General features: G+C 41.9%; 1 protein-coding gene across 1 annotated transcript in view; it reads left to right on the top strand.

Moving 5' to 3' along the window:
* The window catches only part of LOC109904422 (protein FAM135B), a 41,186-nt gene extending 35,552 nt beyond the window's left edge, over window positions 1-5,634 (top strand). Inside the window, exons 13-19 of the mRNA XM_031788711.1 lie at window positions 144-310; window positions 548-639; window positions 849-946; window positions 3,904-4,055; window positions 4,303-4,413; window positions 4,958-5,071; window positions 5,309-5,634. Coding sequence (XP_031644571.1) covers window positions 144-310; window positions 548-639; window positions 849-946; window positions 3,904-4,055; window positions 4,303-4,413; window positions 4,958-5,071; window positions 5,309-5,514 — 940 coding nt within the window. The 3' untranslated portion in view covers window positions 5,515-5,634. The remainder of the gene's footprint in view (window positions 1-143; window positions 311-547; window positions 640-848; window positions 947-3,903; window positions 4,056-4,302; window positions 4,414-4,957; window positions 5,072-5,308) is intronic.
* The last annotated feature ends 9,110 nt before the right edge of the window (window positions 5,635-14,744 follow it).

Raw genomic sequence — 14,744 nt, 5'->3', positions numbered from 1 at the left:
GTCAGACATTTTCATTGCTCTTTTTCCTCTTTGATGATGAGTTCTTCTGAGCGTGTGCATATGCATATAACATTGTGATTTCCCATAATGATGCTGCTGTGATTTCCCATAATGATGCCACCTCTGCCTGCATTGTGTTCCAGTTTCTACAGGTCCAAAGAGGATCTGGTGAAGGAGCTGGTATTCCAGGCAACCCTGTACAGTGACCTCCCTCACCTGGCCTCCGACCTGCCCTACTTCCCCCCTGAGGAGGAGGATGAGGAGTTTGAGGATGGCATACACCTGGTCGTCTGTGTCCACGGCCTTGACGGTGAGACCAATCAATCAACCAATCAATCAAATCAACCAGATCAGCCAGATCCTGATCCACCAGGTTGTATATGTCCATTGCCTAGATGATATCACACATCACACATCCAATGCTAGAACAATAAAGCTTTACTCAAAAGAACTGAATAGTTCAGAATATGGTTTGGGTCCGCCCTCTATACTTACATACTGATCAGGGCCAGGAGTTTAAAGCTGTATTGTTGTATTGTGGTCCTAGGCAACAGTGCAGACCTTCGCCTAGTGAAGACCTTCATAGAGCTGGGATTACCAGGGTCCAGACTGGACTTCCTCATGTCTGAGAGGAACCAGGTAAAATACTGAGTATTCTGTCCGCACATTAATACAATAAACATTGATTTTAGGGAATCGATAATAGGTATGAGTGAATCCTGTGAATATGCTTTAATTTTAGGCTACGTCTGCCAGATCACCCTTGTAAATAAGATATTTTGATCTCGGTTGGATTTCCTGGTTAAATAAATGTGAAAATGTGTTGTTTTCCTCTTCCTTGGCTGTAGACTGACACGTTTGCAGATTTTGACACCATGACGGACAGGCTACTAGACGAGATTATCCAGCACATTCAGCTGTACAATCTCACCATTGGACGGATAAGGTCAGTATCCTAACCACTACACAACATTAAAGTCATTCTCCTAACCACCACACAGCATTAAGGTCAGTTCTAACCACCACACAACATTATGGTCAGTTCTAACCACCACACAACATTAAGGTCAGTATCCTAACTACCACACAACATTAAGGTCAGTTCTAACCATCACACAACATTAAGGTCAGTTCTAACCTCCACACAACATTAAGGTCAGTTCTAACCACCACACAACATTAAGGTCAGTTCTAACCATCACACAACATTAAGGTCAGTTCTAACCACCACACAACATTAAGGTCAGTATCCTAACTACCACACAACATTAAGGTCAGTTCTAACCACCACACAACATTAAGGTCAGTTCTAACCACCACACAACATTAAGGTCAGTTCTAACCATCACACAACATTAAGGTCAGTTCTAACCATCACACAACATTAAGGTCAGTTCTAACCATCACACAAGATTAAGGTCAGTTCTAACCACCACACAACATTAAGGTCAGTTCTAACCACCACACAACATTATGGTCAGTTCTAACCACCACACAACATTAAGGTCAGTTCTAACCACCACACAACATTAAGGTCAGTTCTAACCACCACACAACATTAAGGTCAGTTCTAACCACCACACAACATTATGGTCAGTTCTAACCACCACACAACATTAAGGTCAGTTCTAACCACCACACAACATTAAGGTCAGTTCTAACCACCACACAACATTAAGGTCAGTTCTAACCACCACACAACATTAAGGTCAGTTCTAACCATCACACAACATTAAGGTCAGTTCTAACCACCACACAACATTAAGGTCAGTTCTAACCATCACACAACATTAAGGTCAGTTCTAACTATCACACAACATTATTAAGGTCAGTTCTAACCATCACACAACATTAAGGTCAGTTCTAACCACCACACAACATTAAGGTCAGTATCCTAACTACCACACAACATAAAGACACAGTACAGTAATAGGAGGCAATGGAGAAACAAAATTGATGTAGTATTCTATATACCCACTAGATGGAGGCATATGAATACATGATGATATTACATGATGAGATTCCCTGGCAGGTCCTCAATTGCGTTCACCTTGCATCCTCAGAGGCATTCCCCTCTGACCTTCTCCAATGGGTTTTGAGAAGAAGACGAGGAGATAGTACGCAAAAGCAGTACTTTGAGATCTTCCCCACAGCCTTTTATCAATTCGATTTGCTCACCTCCTCCGTCCTCTCTCCTCCGTCCTCTCTCCTCCATCCTCTCGCCTCCGTCCTCTCTCCTCCGTCCTCTCGCCTCCGTCCTCTCGCCTCCGTCCTCTCGCCTCCGTCCTCTCGCCTCCGTCCTCTCGCCTCCGTCCTCTCGCCTCCATCCTCTCGCCTCCGTCCTCACGCCTCCTTTCGAAAAGGTCAAAGTTAATGAAGGAGAGTCAGCGTGGGTGGAAATGTGCTTGCTTGAAATGAGATGGTCCTTCTCCACTCACAAGTCATTGGGCAAATGACGTTCACAGAGGTGGATCCCAAAATAAATATGTAAAGTGATCAAAACAAATGAAGTTATTTTTGCACTGCATTTTATAAAAAATAATAAGTAGTGTATTGTTTTAAAACGTGTGCATGTAATTCTCCTCTGACAAAGCAAAATCTGATTTAAAGGGTGTGGCAGATTTCCACTTATCGGTTTTCAGGTCATGGAGGAGAGAAGACGGAGGATGGACTTTTGCCCAAAAGAGAACACCCCCCCCCCTGTCTCAGCTCAATTCCAAACCCTATCAAACTGATGGCCAGTTAAAGCAGAGGAGGCTGGTGGGAGGAGCTATAGTAGGACGGGCTCATTGTAATGTCTGGAATGGAATAAATGGAATGGCGTCAAACATGCGGTTTCCATATGTTTGATGTATTTTATACCGTTCCATTTATTCCAATCCAGCCATTACAATGAGTCCGTCCTCCTATTGCTCCTCCCACCAGCCCCCTCTGAGTTAGAGGTTTTAATAACCCAGTGAGGAAGGATATTCCCATGCACTGTCAATCACTTAGCATTGTCTTTGATATGAAGAACTGAAACATTTAAATTATTTTATTTAACCTTTATTTAAATAGGCAAGTCAGTTTAGAACAAATTCTTATTTACAATGACGGCCTACCGGGGAACAGTGGGTTAACTGCCTTGTTCAGGGGCAGAACAACATATTTTTACCTTGTCAACTCAGGGATTCGATCCAGCAAACTTTTGGTTACTGGCCCAATGCTCTAACCACTAGGCTACCTGCCGCCCCGGCATATTTTTCTCCGTAGCATAACACTTCTAATAGGTCCAAGTACAGTAATTCATCATGTACAATAATTGCCCTAAATATGCCAATGTTCCTATCTGAGTTTCTGGGTATGCTATTTAAGTATGTATTCTTTTCAACATTGTTTATACTCTGAAAAACTGTGAATAAAGACATGGAGTGCCACAGAAGAAGCTGTCTCTCTCCACATCGCCTCTATACTTAGTGTTAGAGAAAACCGATGAAGAAGTTGTCAGGAGCTGGTGTTGAGGGAAGCTGCCCAGTACTTTGATGATGGTGATACTACTGTAATTAGCAGATGGGAAATGAACATCTAAGGAAATCTAGTGTCTCATTGACTACTGGGACAAAGCAGCTCATTACTCTAGCTTCCACTATCGTAGCCATTAAGACGGCACGACGGCGCCTTGCTTTGGAGGACAATTATTTGAACATTAATCATTTATTTGGAGTTAACAGCAGATTGGATGAGCTACCCTCATCCTGAACACTTTATACTAATAGAGTAAATACCAGGGGGCAAAGAATTGGAGGCACTTATTTCTGTGCATAGCTTCTATTCTGGAGGTCTTGTCATTTGGTACTCTTTTGTCTAACGAGATCTGGGTAGCAGCAGAGTGATTTTTCTGAGTGATCTCTTTTCAACCCTCAGTTTCATCGGTCACTCTCTGGGGAACGTGATCATCCGGTCGGTTCTGACAAGGCCTCGGTTCCGCTGCTACCTGATCAAACTGCACACCTTCCTGTCTCTGTCCGGACCACACCTGGGAACTCTGTACAACAACAGCACGCTGGTCAGCACAGGTGAGGTGGGGAGGGGTCAGTATACCTACCTACTTGGACCTTTGAAATCCTTGCAAAACCTAGGCCATTGTTGACTCAGCATGGAGAATAGAAACGGCTCATTGCAGATATATACTGTCTTACTGCAAGAAGTGTTTCTGATTTTCGTCTTACCATTCTGTGTAGTAATTGCATTCAGCTCTGCTCTGTCCTCCTCCCAGTGTCTTCAAAGGGGGGAGTGTATGTCTAATTCAGAGGACTGTTACAGGTCTGTGGCTGATGCAGAAGCTGAAGAAATCCGGATCGTTGCTGCAGCTTACCTGCAGAGATCATACCGATCCTCGGAAAACATTCCTCTATCTCCTCAGCCAGAAACCAGGTAGATACTGCTATAATGGATGAGGAGCTATACTGTAAGAGCACAATGAGTTTAAATATTCATAAATACATTTGGTCATCTTGTCTTTTTTTTCCCTCTCCATATCATGTGGCTAACTCATACTCCACTAGCTAGCTCTGTTCTGGGAAGCCCCCCTCCACTGTGTGAGATGAACAAAGCAAAGACACCAAGTAGATTAAACCCTGTTTTCTTCGAGCTGTGTCGGGCTGACAAAATGATGCAAACCCTGTCAACCCTGAAACCCAGCAGTGCACTCCTTTAAAAGCACAGTGACAAGAGACACGAGAAAAAACACTGCTTTATCAGTCGAGGGCTGTCAAACGATGATGATGGCACCAAGTCATACATAAATATAACCTACAAACACTTTTGCTCTCTCTCGCTCTCTGTCTCTGTCTCTCTGTGTATCTCTCTCTCTCTGTCTCCCTGTGTCTCTCTCTCTCTGTCTCTCTCTCTCTGTCTCTCTCTCTCTCTGTGTCTCTCTCTCTGTCTCTCTCCGCCCTCTGTTTGTCTGGTTTCTCAGGGCTCCAGTTTTTCAAGAATGTGGTGTTGGTGGCATCACCTCAGGACAGATATGTTCCCTTCCACTCTGCCAGGATAGAGATGTGCAGGACTGCACTCAAAGACAGGACCACAGGTTAGCACCACTCACTGCAGCTCCTATTTTCTTATTGTTCTCCACCAAATGTATCTAAGAAGCATTTCATGACATAATGTACCTATCTCTTTGCTGACGTGCCAATGTGATTACATAAATACAGAAAGCTTTTAACGTTCCGTCAGAGACTGAACCCTAACATGTGTCTGTCTGTGTTTCCACACTGTAGGTCTCCATGTAAACTAACTGACATGCGCTTCTGTCTCCATATCCAAGGTCCAGTGTACACGGAGATGATCAACAACCTACTCCAGCCGTTGGTGGGGTCTAAAGACTGTCGTCTGATTCGCCAGAATGTGTTCCACGCCCTGCCCAACACCGCCAACACTCTGATTGGCCGAGCCGCCCACATCGCCGTGCTCGACTCTGAACTCTTCTTGGAGAAGTTCTTCCTGGTAGCAGGGCTCAACTACTTTAAATAAAACTTCAAACTACTTAAAACAGTATTTCAAACTACATTAAAGGGATACTTCAGGATTTTGGCAGTGAAATCCTTTATCTTCATCCCCAGAGTCAGATTAACTTGTGGATACCATTTGATTGTTTCTGTGTGCAGTTTGAAGAAAGTTGCTAACTAGCTTTAGCACAATTGCTAACTAGCGTTAGCACAATGACTGGATGTCTATGGTAACTGCTAGCATGCTATATACCATAGACTTCCTGTCATTGCGCTAATGCTAGTCAGCATTTGCTCACAAAACGACCTCTAACTTCCTTCATACTGGATGCAGATACATGGATAAAAAATGTTCATCTGACTATGGGAAAGTAGAAAAAGGGCTTCATTGCCAAAAACCCGAAGTATCCTTTAAATAGAGGCTCACCTACTTCAAGTACAGGCTCAAATACTTAAAGTAGATCCACTACTTCAAATAGAGCTGTAGCTACAAATAAACTGTGTGTATGTGTGTATGTATGTATGGCTTAGAGAGGCCCTAGGTCTTAATGAAGATCTCCTTGTTGTGGTTGACCGGATAGGAGGATTTGGCGAGAGAAAGGGGGTTGCACCACGACTATATTGTGTGTGTGTGTGTGTGTCTGTGTGTGTGTGTGTGTGTGTGTGTGTATACACACAGTACCAGTCAAAAGTTTGGACACACCTACTCTTACCAAGGTTTTTAAAAAACAAACTATTTTCTACATTGTAGAAAGAAAAGTGAAGACATCTAAACTATGAAATAAGACATATGGAATCATGTAGTAAAAGCTCAAAAAAATAAAGGGAACACTAAAATAACACATCCTAGATCTGAATGAATGAAATATTCTTATTAAATACTTTTTTCTTTACATAGTTGAATGTGCTGACAACAAAATCACACAAAAATTATCAATGGAAATCAAATGTATCAACCCATGGAGGTCTGGATTTGGAGTCACACTCAAAATTAAAGTGGAAAACCACACTACAGGCTGATCCAACTTTGATGTAATGTCCTTAAAACAAGTAAAAATGAGGCTCAGTGGTGTGTGTGGCCTCCACGTGCCTGTATGACCTCCCTACAATGCCTGGGCATGCTCCTGATGAGGTGGCGGATGGTCTCCTGAGGGATCTCCTCCCAGACCTGGACTAAAGCATCCGCCAACTCTCGGACAGTCTGTGGTGCAACGTGGCGTTGGTGGATGGAGCGAGACATGATGTCCCAGATGTGCTCAATTGGATTCAGGTCTGGGGAATGGGGGGCCAGTCCATAGCATCAATGCCTTCCTCTTGCAGGAACTACTGACACACTCCAGCCACATGAGGTCTAGCATTGTCTTGCATTAGGAGGAACCCAGGGCCAACCGCACCAGCATATGGTCTCACAAGGGGTCTGAGGATCTCATCTCGGTACCTAATGGCAGTCAGGCTACCTCTGGCGAGCACATGGAGGGCTGTGCTGCCCCCCAAAGAAATGCCACCCAACACCATGACTGACCCACCGCCAAACCGGTCATGCTGGAGGATGTTGCAGGCAGCAGAACGTTCTCCACGGCGTCTCCAGACTCTGTCACATGTGCTCAGTGTGAACCTGCTTTCATCTGTGAAGAGCACAGGGCCCCAGTGGCGAATTTGCCAATCTTGGTGTTCTCTGGCAAATGTCAAACGTCCGGCACGGTGTTGGGCTGTAAGCACAACCCCCACCTGTGGACGTCGGGCCCTCATACCACCCTCATGGAGTCTGTTTCTGACTGTTTGAGCAGACACATGCACATTTGTGGCCTGCTGGAGGTCATTTGGCAGGGCTCTGGCAGTGCTCCTCCTGCTCCTCCTTGCACAAAGACGGAGGTAGCGGTCCTGCTGCTGGGTTGTTGCCCTCCTACGGCCTCCTCCATGTCTCCTGATGTACTGCCCTGTCTCCTGGTAGCGCCTCCATGCTCTGGACACTACGCTGACAGACACAGCAAGCCTTCTTGCCACAGCTCGCATTGATGTGCCATCCTGGATGAGCTGCACTACCTGAGCCACTTGTGTGGGTTGTTGACTCCGTCTCTTGCTACCACTAGAGTGAGAGCACCGCCAGCATTGAAAAGTGACCAAAACATCAGCCAGGAAGCACAGGAACTGAGAAGTGGTCTGTGGTCACCACCTGCAGAACCACTCCTTTATTGGGGGTGTCTTGCTAATTGCCTATAATTCCCACCTGCTGTCTATTCCATTTGCACAACAGCATGTGAAATTTATTGTCAATCAGTGTTGCTTCCTAAGTGGACAGTTTGATTTCACAGAAGTGTGATTGACTTGGAGTTACATTGTGTTGTTTAAGTGTTCCCTTTATTTTTTTGAGCAGTGTATATTTTATATTTGATATTCTTCACAGTAGCCACCCTTTGACTTGATGACAGCTTTGCACACTCTTGGCATTCTCTCAGCCAGCTTCATGAGGTAGTCACCTGGACTGTATTTCAATTAACAGGTGTGCCTTGTTAAAAGCTAATTTGTGGAATTTCATTCCTTCTTGATGCGTTTGAGCCAATCAGTTGTGTTGTGACAAGGTATGGGTGGTAAACAGAAGATGGCCCTATTTGGGAATAGTATAGTATGTATGGCAAGAAGACATCAAATAGTATAGTAAGTATGGCAAGAAGACATCAAATAAGCAAAGAGAAACGACAGTCCATCATTAATTTAAGACATGAAGGTCTGTCAATCTGGAAAATTTCAAGAACTTCAACTTCAAAAACCATCAATTGCTATGATGAAACTGGCTCTCATGTGGACCGCCACAGGAAAGGAAGATCCAAAGTTACCTCTGCTGCAGAGGACAAGTTCATTAGAGTTACCAGCCTCAGAAATTGCAGCCCAAATAAATGCTTCACAGTGTTTAAGTAACAGACACATCTCAACCACAACTGTTCAGAGGAGATTGTGTGAATCAGGCCTTCATGGTCGAATTGCTGCAAATGTACCACTACTAAAGGACATCAATAATAAGAAGAGACTTGCTTGAGCCAAGAAACCCAAGCAATGCACATTAGACCGGTGGGAATCTGTCCCTTAATCTGATGAGTCCAAATTCGATATTTTTGGTTCCAACCACCATGTCTTTGTGAGACGCAGAGTAGATGAACGGATGATCTCTGCATGTGTGGTTCCCACCATAAAGCATGGAGGAGGAGGTGTGATGGTGTGGGGTTGCTTTTCCAGGTGACACTGTCAGTGATTTATTTAGAATTCTAGGCACACTTAAACGGCATGGCTACCACAGCATTCTGCAGCGATACAACATCCCATTTGGTTTGCGCTTAGTGGGACAATAATTTGTTTTTCAACAGGACAATGACCCAAAACACACCTCCAGGCTGTGTAAGGCCTATTTGACCAAGAAGGAGAGTGATGGAGTGCTGCATCAGATGACCTGGCCTCCACAATCAGCCGACCTCAACCCAATTGAGATGGTTTGGGATGAGTTGGACTGCAGAGGCAAGGAAAAGCAGCCAACAAATGCTCAGTGAATGTCAGAACTCATTCAAGACTGTTGGAAAATAATTCCAGGTGAAGCTGGTTGAGAGAATGCCAATAGTGTGGAAAGCTGTCATCAAGGCAAAGGGTGGCTACTTTGAAGAATCTAAAATATATTTTGATTTGTTTAATACTTTTTTGGTAACTACATGATTCCATATGTGTTATTTCATAGTTTTGATGTCTTCACTATTATTCTACAATTTAGAAAATAGTCAAAATAATGAAAAACATTTGAATGAATAGGTGTGTCCCACATTTTTGACTGGCACTGTAAATATATAAAATATGTTTACCCCTGTTGTCAAGGAGGTGGTCATAAGCTCTATACAATCCTTCCATATGAACAGTTGTATTCAGTATGTCAAGTGAAATGACTGACGTAGCGCATCGTGTGGCTCATGTTGATGTTGTGTAGGCCTCATGAACTCCCCTTCATCCCAAAGTATAGTCAACGTAATGTTCATCCCAAAGCACTACCAAATGATATTTATACTCAAGAACATTTCTTTTTTTGGTCATGAATCCTGACCTGAAATGGCTAGTCTCAATGAATCACTGGATAAAGGATCTACTTGAAGGATTGCATGTATGAAATTGATTTAAAAAACTAATAAGATAGTTGCTTGGAATTGAACTACTTGATTGTACATTTTATAATAGACATGTTTCAAACTCTACAGATAACTATTGTATAAAGTACAATTGTTCCTTTTTACGAATGCAATTTAGATATCATTTTAAATAATGTATTTTTTATTATGTCATATCCATACGTTCGTCAGACTATGAACATTGTAGTGTGGATTTTATATCATAACAATTTCAACATATAACATGAAGGCCAAATCAAGAGGTTAACCCTCTCTGCAGTATACACTGTAATATATACAATGCAAGGAGAAGGTGTTCCATATATGTATTGTATAAGTTGATATATATTACATATCTAAAAAGTGTGTGTTTGTGGAACGAATGTGTGTGTCAATCAAACTGCTAAGTTGAGTTGAATGCTTATCAATGTAATGCCTTTGTGTTCTTTAAAATAAGGTATATCCCAACCTCCATAAGGTATAATTTACCTTCTACCGACTGTATTGATCCTATTGAGATATAAGCATTACTACACTGAGATATGATAATTGCTATACTGAGATATGAGTATTACAATACTAAGATACAGTTGAAGTCGGAAGTTTACATACATCTTATCCAAATACATTTAAACTCAGTTTTTCACAATTCCTGACGTTTAATCCTAGTAAAAATTCCCTGTCTTAGCTCAGTTAGGATCACCATTTTATTTTAAGAATGTGAAATGTCAGAATAATAGTATGATTATGATTATGATTATTATAATAGAATTATTTATTTATTTCATCACATTCCTAGTGGGTCAGAAGTTTACATACAATTAGTATGGGTCAAACATTTCAGGTAGCCTTCCACAAGCTTCCCACAATAAGTTGGGTGAATTTTGGCCCATTCCTCCTGACAGAGCTGGTGTAACTGAGTCAGGTTTGTTGGCCTCCTTGCTCGCGCATGCTTTTTCAGTTCTGCCCACAAATGTTCTATGGGATTGAGGTCAGGGCTTTGTGATGGCCACCAATACCTTGACTTTGTTGTCCTTAAGTCATTTTGCCACAACTTTGGAAGTATGCTTGGGGTCATTGTTCATTTGGAAGACCCATTTGCGACCAAGCTTTAACTTCCTGTCTGATGTCTTGAGATGTTGCTTCAATACCTGTATATCCCCATAATTTTCCTCCCTCATGATGCCATCTATTTTGTGAAGTGCACCAGTCCCTCCTGCTGCAAAGCACAAAATGAGGCTGCCATCCCCGTGCTTCACGGTTGGGGTGGTGTTCTTCGGCTTGCAAGCATCCCCCTTTTTCCTCCAAACATAACAATGGTCATTATGGCCAAACAGTTCTATTTTTCTTTCATCAGACCAGAGGACATTTCTCTAAAAAGTAACATCTTTGTCCCCATGTGCAGTTGCAACCTGTAGTCTGGCTGTTTTTATGGCGGGTTTTGGAGCAGTGGCTTCTTCCTTGCTGAGCGGCCTTTCAGGTTATGTTGATATAGGACTCGTTTTACTGTGGATATAGATACCCTTGTACCTTTTTTCCTCCAGCTTCTCCACAAGGTCCTTTGCTGTTGTTCTGGGATTGATTTGCATTTTTCGCACCAAAGTACATTCATCTCTAGGAGACAGAACGCGTCTCCTTCCTGAGTGGTATGACGGCTGCATGGTCCCATGGTGTTCATACTTGCGTATTATTGTTTGTACAGATAAACGTGGTAACTTCAGGCATTTGGAAATTGCTCCCAAGGATGAAGCAGACTTGTGGGGGTCTACAATTTTTTTTCTGAGGTCTTGGCTGATTTCTTTTGATTTTCCCATGATGTCAAGTAAAGAGGCACTGAGTTTGAATGTAGTCCTGTAAATACATCCACAGGTACACCTCCAATTGACTCAAATTATGCCAATTAGCCTGTCAGAAGCTTCTAAAGCCTTGACATCATTTTCTGGAATTTTCCAAGCTGTTTAAAGGCACAGTCAACTTTGTGTATATAAACTTCTGACTCACTGGAATTATGATACAGTGAATTATAAGTGAAATAATCTATCTGTAAACAATTGTTGGAAAAAAATACTTGTGTCATGCACAAAGTAGATGTCGTAACCGACTTGCCAAAACTATGGTTTGTTTATAATGAATGTGTGGAGGGGTTGAAAAACGAGTTTTAACGACTCCAACCTTAGTGTATGTAAATGTCCGACTTCAACTGTGTGAGTATTACTATACTGAGATATGAGTCTTACTAACTACACTGAGATATGAGTCTTACTAACTACACTGAGATATGAGTGTTACTATACTGAGATATGAGTGTTACTATACTGAGATATAAGTGTTACTATACTGAGATATGAGTCTTACTATCTACACTGAGATATGAGTCTTACTATCTACACTGAGATATGAGTGTTACTATGCTGAGGTGTGAGTCTTACTATCTACACTGAGATATGAGTCTTACTATCTACACTGAGATATGAGTCTTACTAACTACACTGAGATATGAGTCTTACTATCTACAATGAGATATGAGTCTTACTATCTACACTGAGATATGAGTCTTACTAACTACAATGAGATATGAGTCTTACTATCTACACTGAGATATGAGTCTTACTATCTACACTGAGATATGAGTCTTACTATCTACACTGAGATATGAGTCTTACTATCTACACTGAGATATGAGTCTTACTATCTACACTGAGATATGAGTCTTACTATCTACACTGAGATATGAGTCTTACTATCTACACTGAGATATGAGTCTTACTAACTACACTGAGATATGAGTCTTACTAACTACACTGAGATATGAGTGTTACTAACTACACTGATATATGAGTCTTACTAACTACACTGAGATATGAGTGTTGCTATGCTGAGGTGTGAGTCTTACTTTACTGAGTCCATTGTGTAATTATCTGCGTTGATTAAGATTTTAAATATCATAGAATCATGAAATAACAATGGCTTTGCCACATATCCCTTGGAAACTACCATAGATTTAAAAAAAGAAGATTTATCACACTGTTTGTGCGTTACTTTTAGATGTATATTTTGTATGCACTGATCGAACGTTTAAATGTTGCTACCTTGTCTATGACAGGAACAGTATAATAAGGAAGTCACCTTCCTGCCTCTGAGAACAGTGTCTCTCCTATAGACACTGACTGGTAGGCACTGTGCTTCTGTTCATCAAGATCAAATAATGTTTACATTTTTAGATTTACAGGGATGTTGTCATGGCATCACATGGAGGGTGACTGAAGGTGTGTCTATGGAGGTCATATACCTATACAGACCTGTATTTATTCTTTGCACTGGTTTGACTGACAAGTGCTCTTTATGGTGGACGTTTACATCAAGTAGGCCAAAAGAACCACTTGCTTTACGAAGTCCACGCACTCCAACGTTGTCCTTCATGGATGGATACTTTACATGATATTGTACATACTCCGTTCTCCCTGCACAGGTCAGCTTTAAAGGATGTGTCCATGCACACAAAGCTTGACCTTACTCGTCTCCTATTGTAACGTCTCCTAGTGTTCTGTTGTCACTGTCATTAAGCCCTTTCCTAGTGTCCTTGCAGTACAAAAGGTGACATCTCCAAGTGGTATTTTTCTTAAGTTGAGCTCCTGCGGCTGCTCTGTGTGCTACAGTGCTGCCTGGTAAGCAGAGTGTCACTGTGATTGACTTGAATTAAATGGCTCCCGTTAGGACACACACACATGAGCGCACGCACGCACGCCGCGCACACATACACACCAATAGAAAGGTGGCTAGGTTTTCCCGTTAGGACGATGAGGAGATGGCTGGTTGTGAAACCTCTACAGCAGCTGTGTCAGCAGTCTGGTAGAGCTAGCAGGCTTCATGCATCATTTCCTTCTGACATCCCTCTTGCCTGTTTGCTTTTACCCCCAAAGGGCCAAGTTCTGTTTGTCTGTTTGCCCAAAGGTTTACATTGTTCGTGAAGTAAAGGTTTGAGTTTTCATGCTCTCCAAGGGCATGTATGGATTTTTGATTTTGATGTCCATGCTTTACAGGTTGTGTGGTTTAAGGTATTGATATGTCATAATAGTTTTGTGTGTCTATATTTTCCTGAAGGTACATAATAGAGTCAGTGTAGGCCTACACATCTTTATGCTCAACATGCAGCTTTATTCAATGGATTTTGATCATTATGTTTCTTTGGTCAAACAAAACATTCTGATAGGAAAATCCTTGTCTGCTTTCGCACAGTCAGACAGGTCTGCTGTTCTGGTGTTGTTATGAAGAGATGAACACTTTCCATTTCAAATTGTTTTAACTTTATTTAAACATAGTTATTCTTTATTTCATGTTCACCCCTACAGTAGATATGACTTACCTCTGTCATCTTAACAACCCCTAACTTTTTGTATTTGATTAATTATTATTCATCATTGTGAGAGTGAATACTTATTTGTTACACTGTGTGTGTGTGTGTGTGTGTGTGTGTGTGTGTGTGTGTGTGTGTGTGTGTGTGTGTGTGTGTGTGTGTGTGTGTGTGTGTGTGTGTGTGTGTGTGTCACAGGCCGACTGGTGGCACCTTAATTGGGGAGGACGGGCTCATAGTAATGACTGGAATGGTATCGAACACCATTTCATTCAATCCATTCCAGCCATTATTATGAGCCGTCCTCCCCTCAGCAGCCTCCTGTGGTGTGTGTGTGTGTCCTCTATGTGTGCTTCTGTATAAAATTCTCCAAGGGGAGACCTAGTCAGTTGTACAACTGAATGCATTCAACTGAAATGTGTCTTCCGCATTTAACCCAACCCCTCTGCAGCTTTGTGTCATGTTTCTGTAGTGAGTTTATGTAGATGGTATTATCATTGTCTGTCTGCTGAGGATTGTGCTGGAATATGACACTTTTCCAGCTGTTTGGCGAGAATGGAAAAAAAAAAAGTCAACTTGTGAATAACATTGTATTTATTTATTGAATCAAGTATTTTCTTTTTGCTAACAGTATAATAGAATCCGTGCCAATAATACTAATCTAATGGTTTTCTATGTTTGCTTACTGTATGTGTCCCTTAGTAGCTGGTGCCCATGTAAAAATATACATACATATATTACAGAACATTATGATATAAACAATAT

Source organism: Oncorhynchus kisutch, linkage group LG14 (genome assembly GCF_002021735.2).
Source record: "Oncorhynchus kisutch isolate 150728-3 linkage group LG14, Okis_V2, whole genome shotgun sequence".
NCBI lineage: Eukaryota > Metazoa > Chordata > Actinopteri > Salmoniformes > Salmonidae > Oncorhynchus > Oncorhynchus kisutch.
Note: the sequence above shows the minus strand (reverse complement) of the source record. Positions and strands in the feature narration are given on the sequence as shown.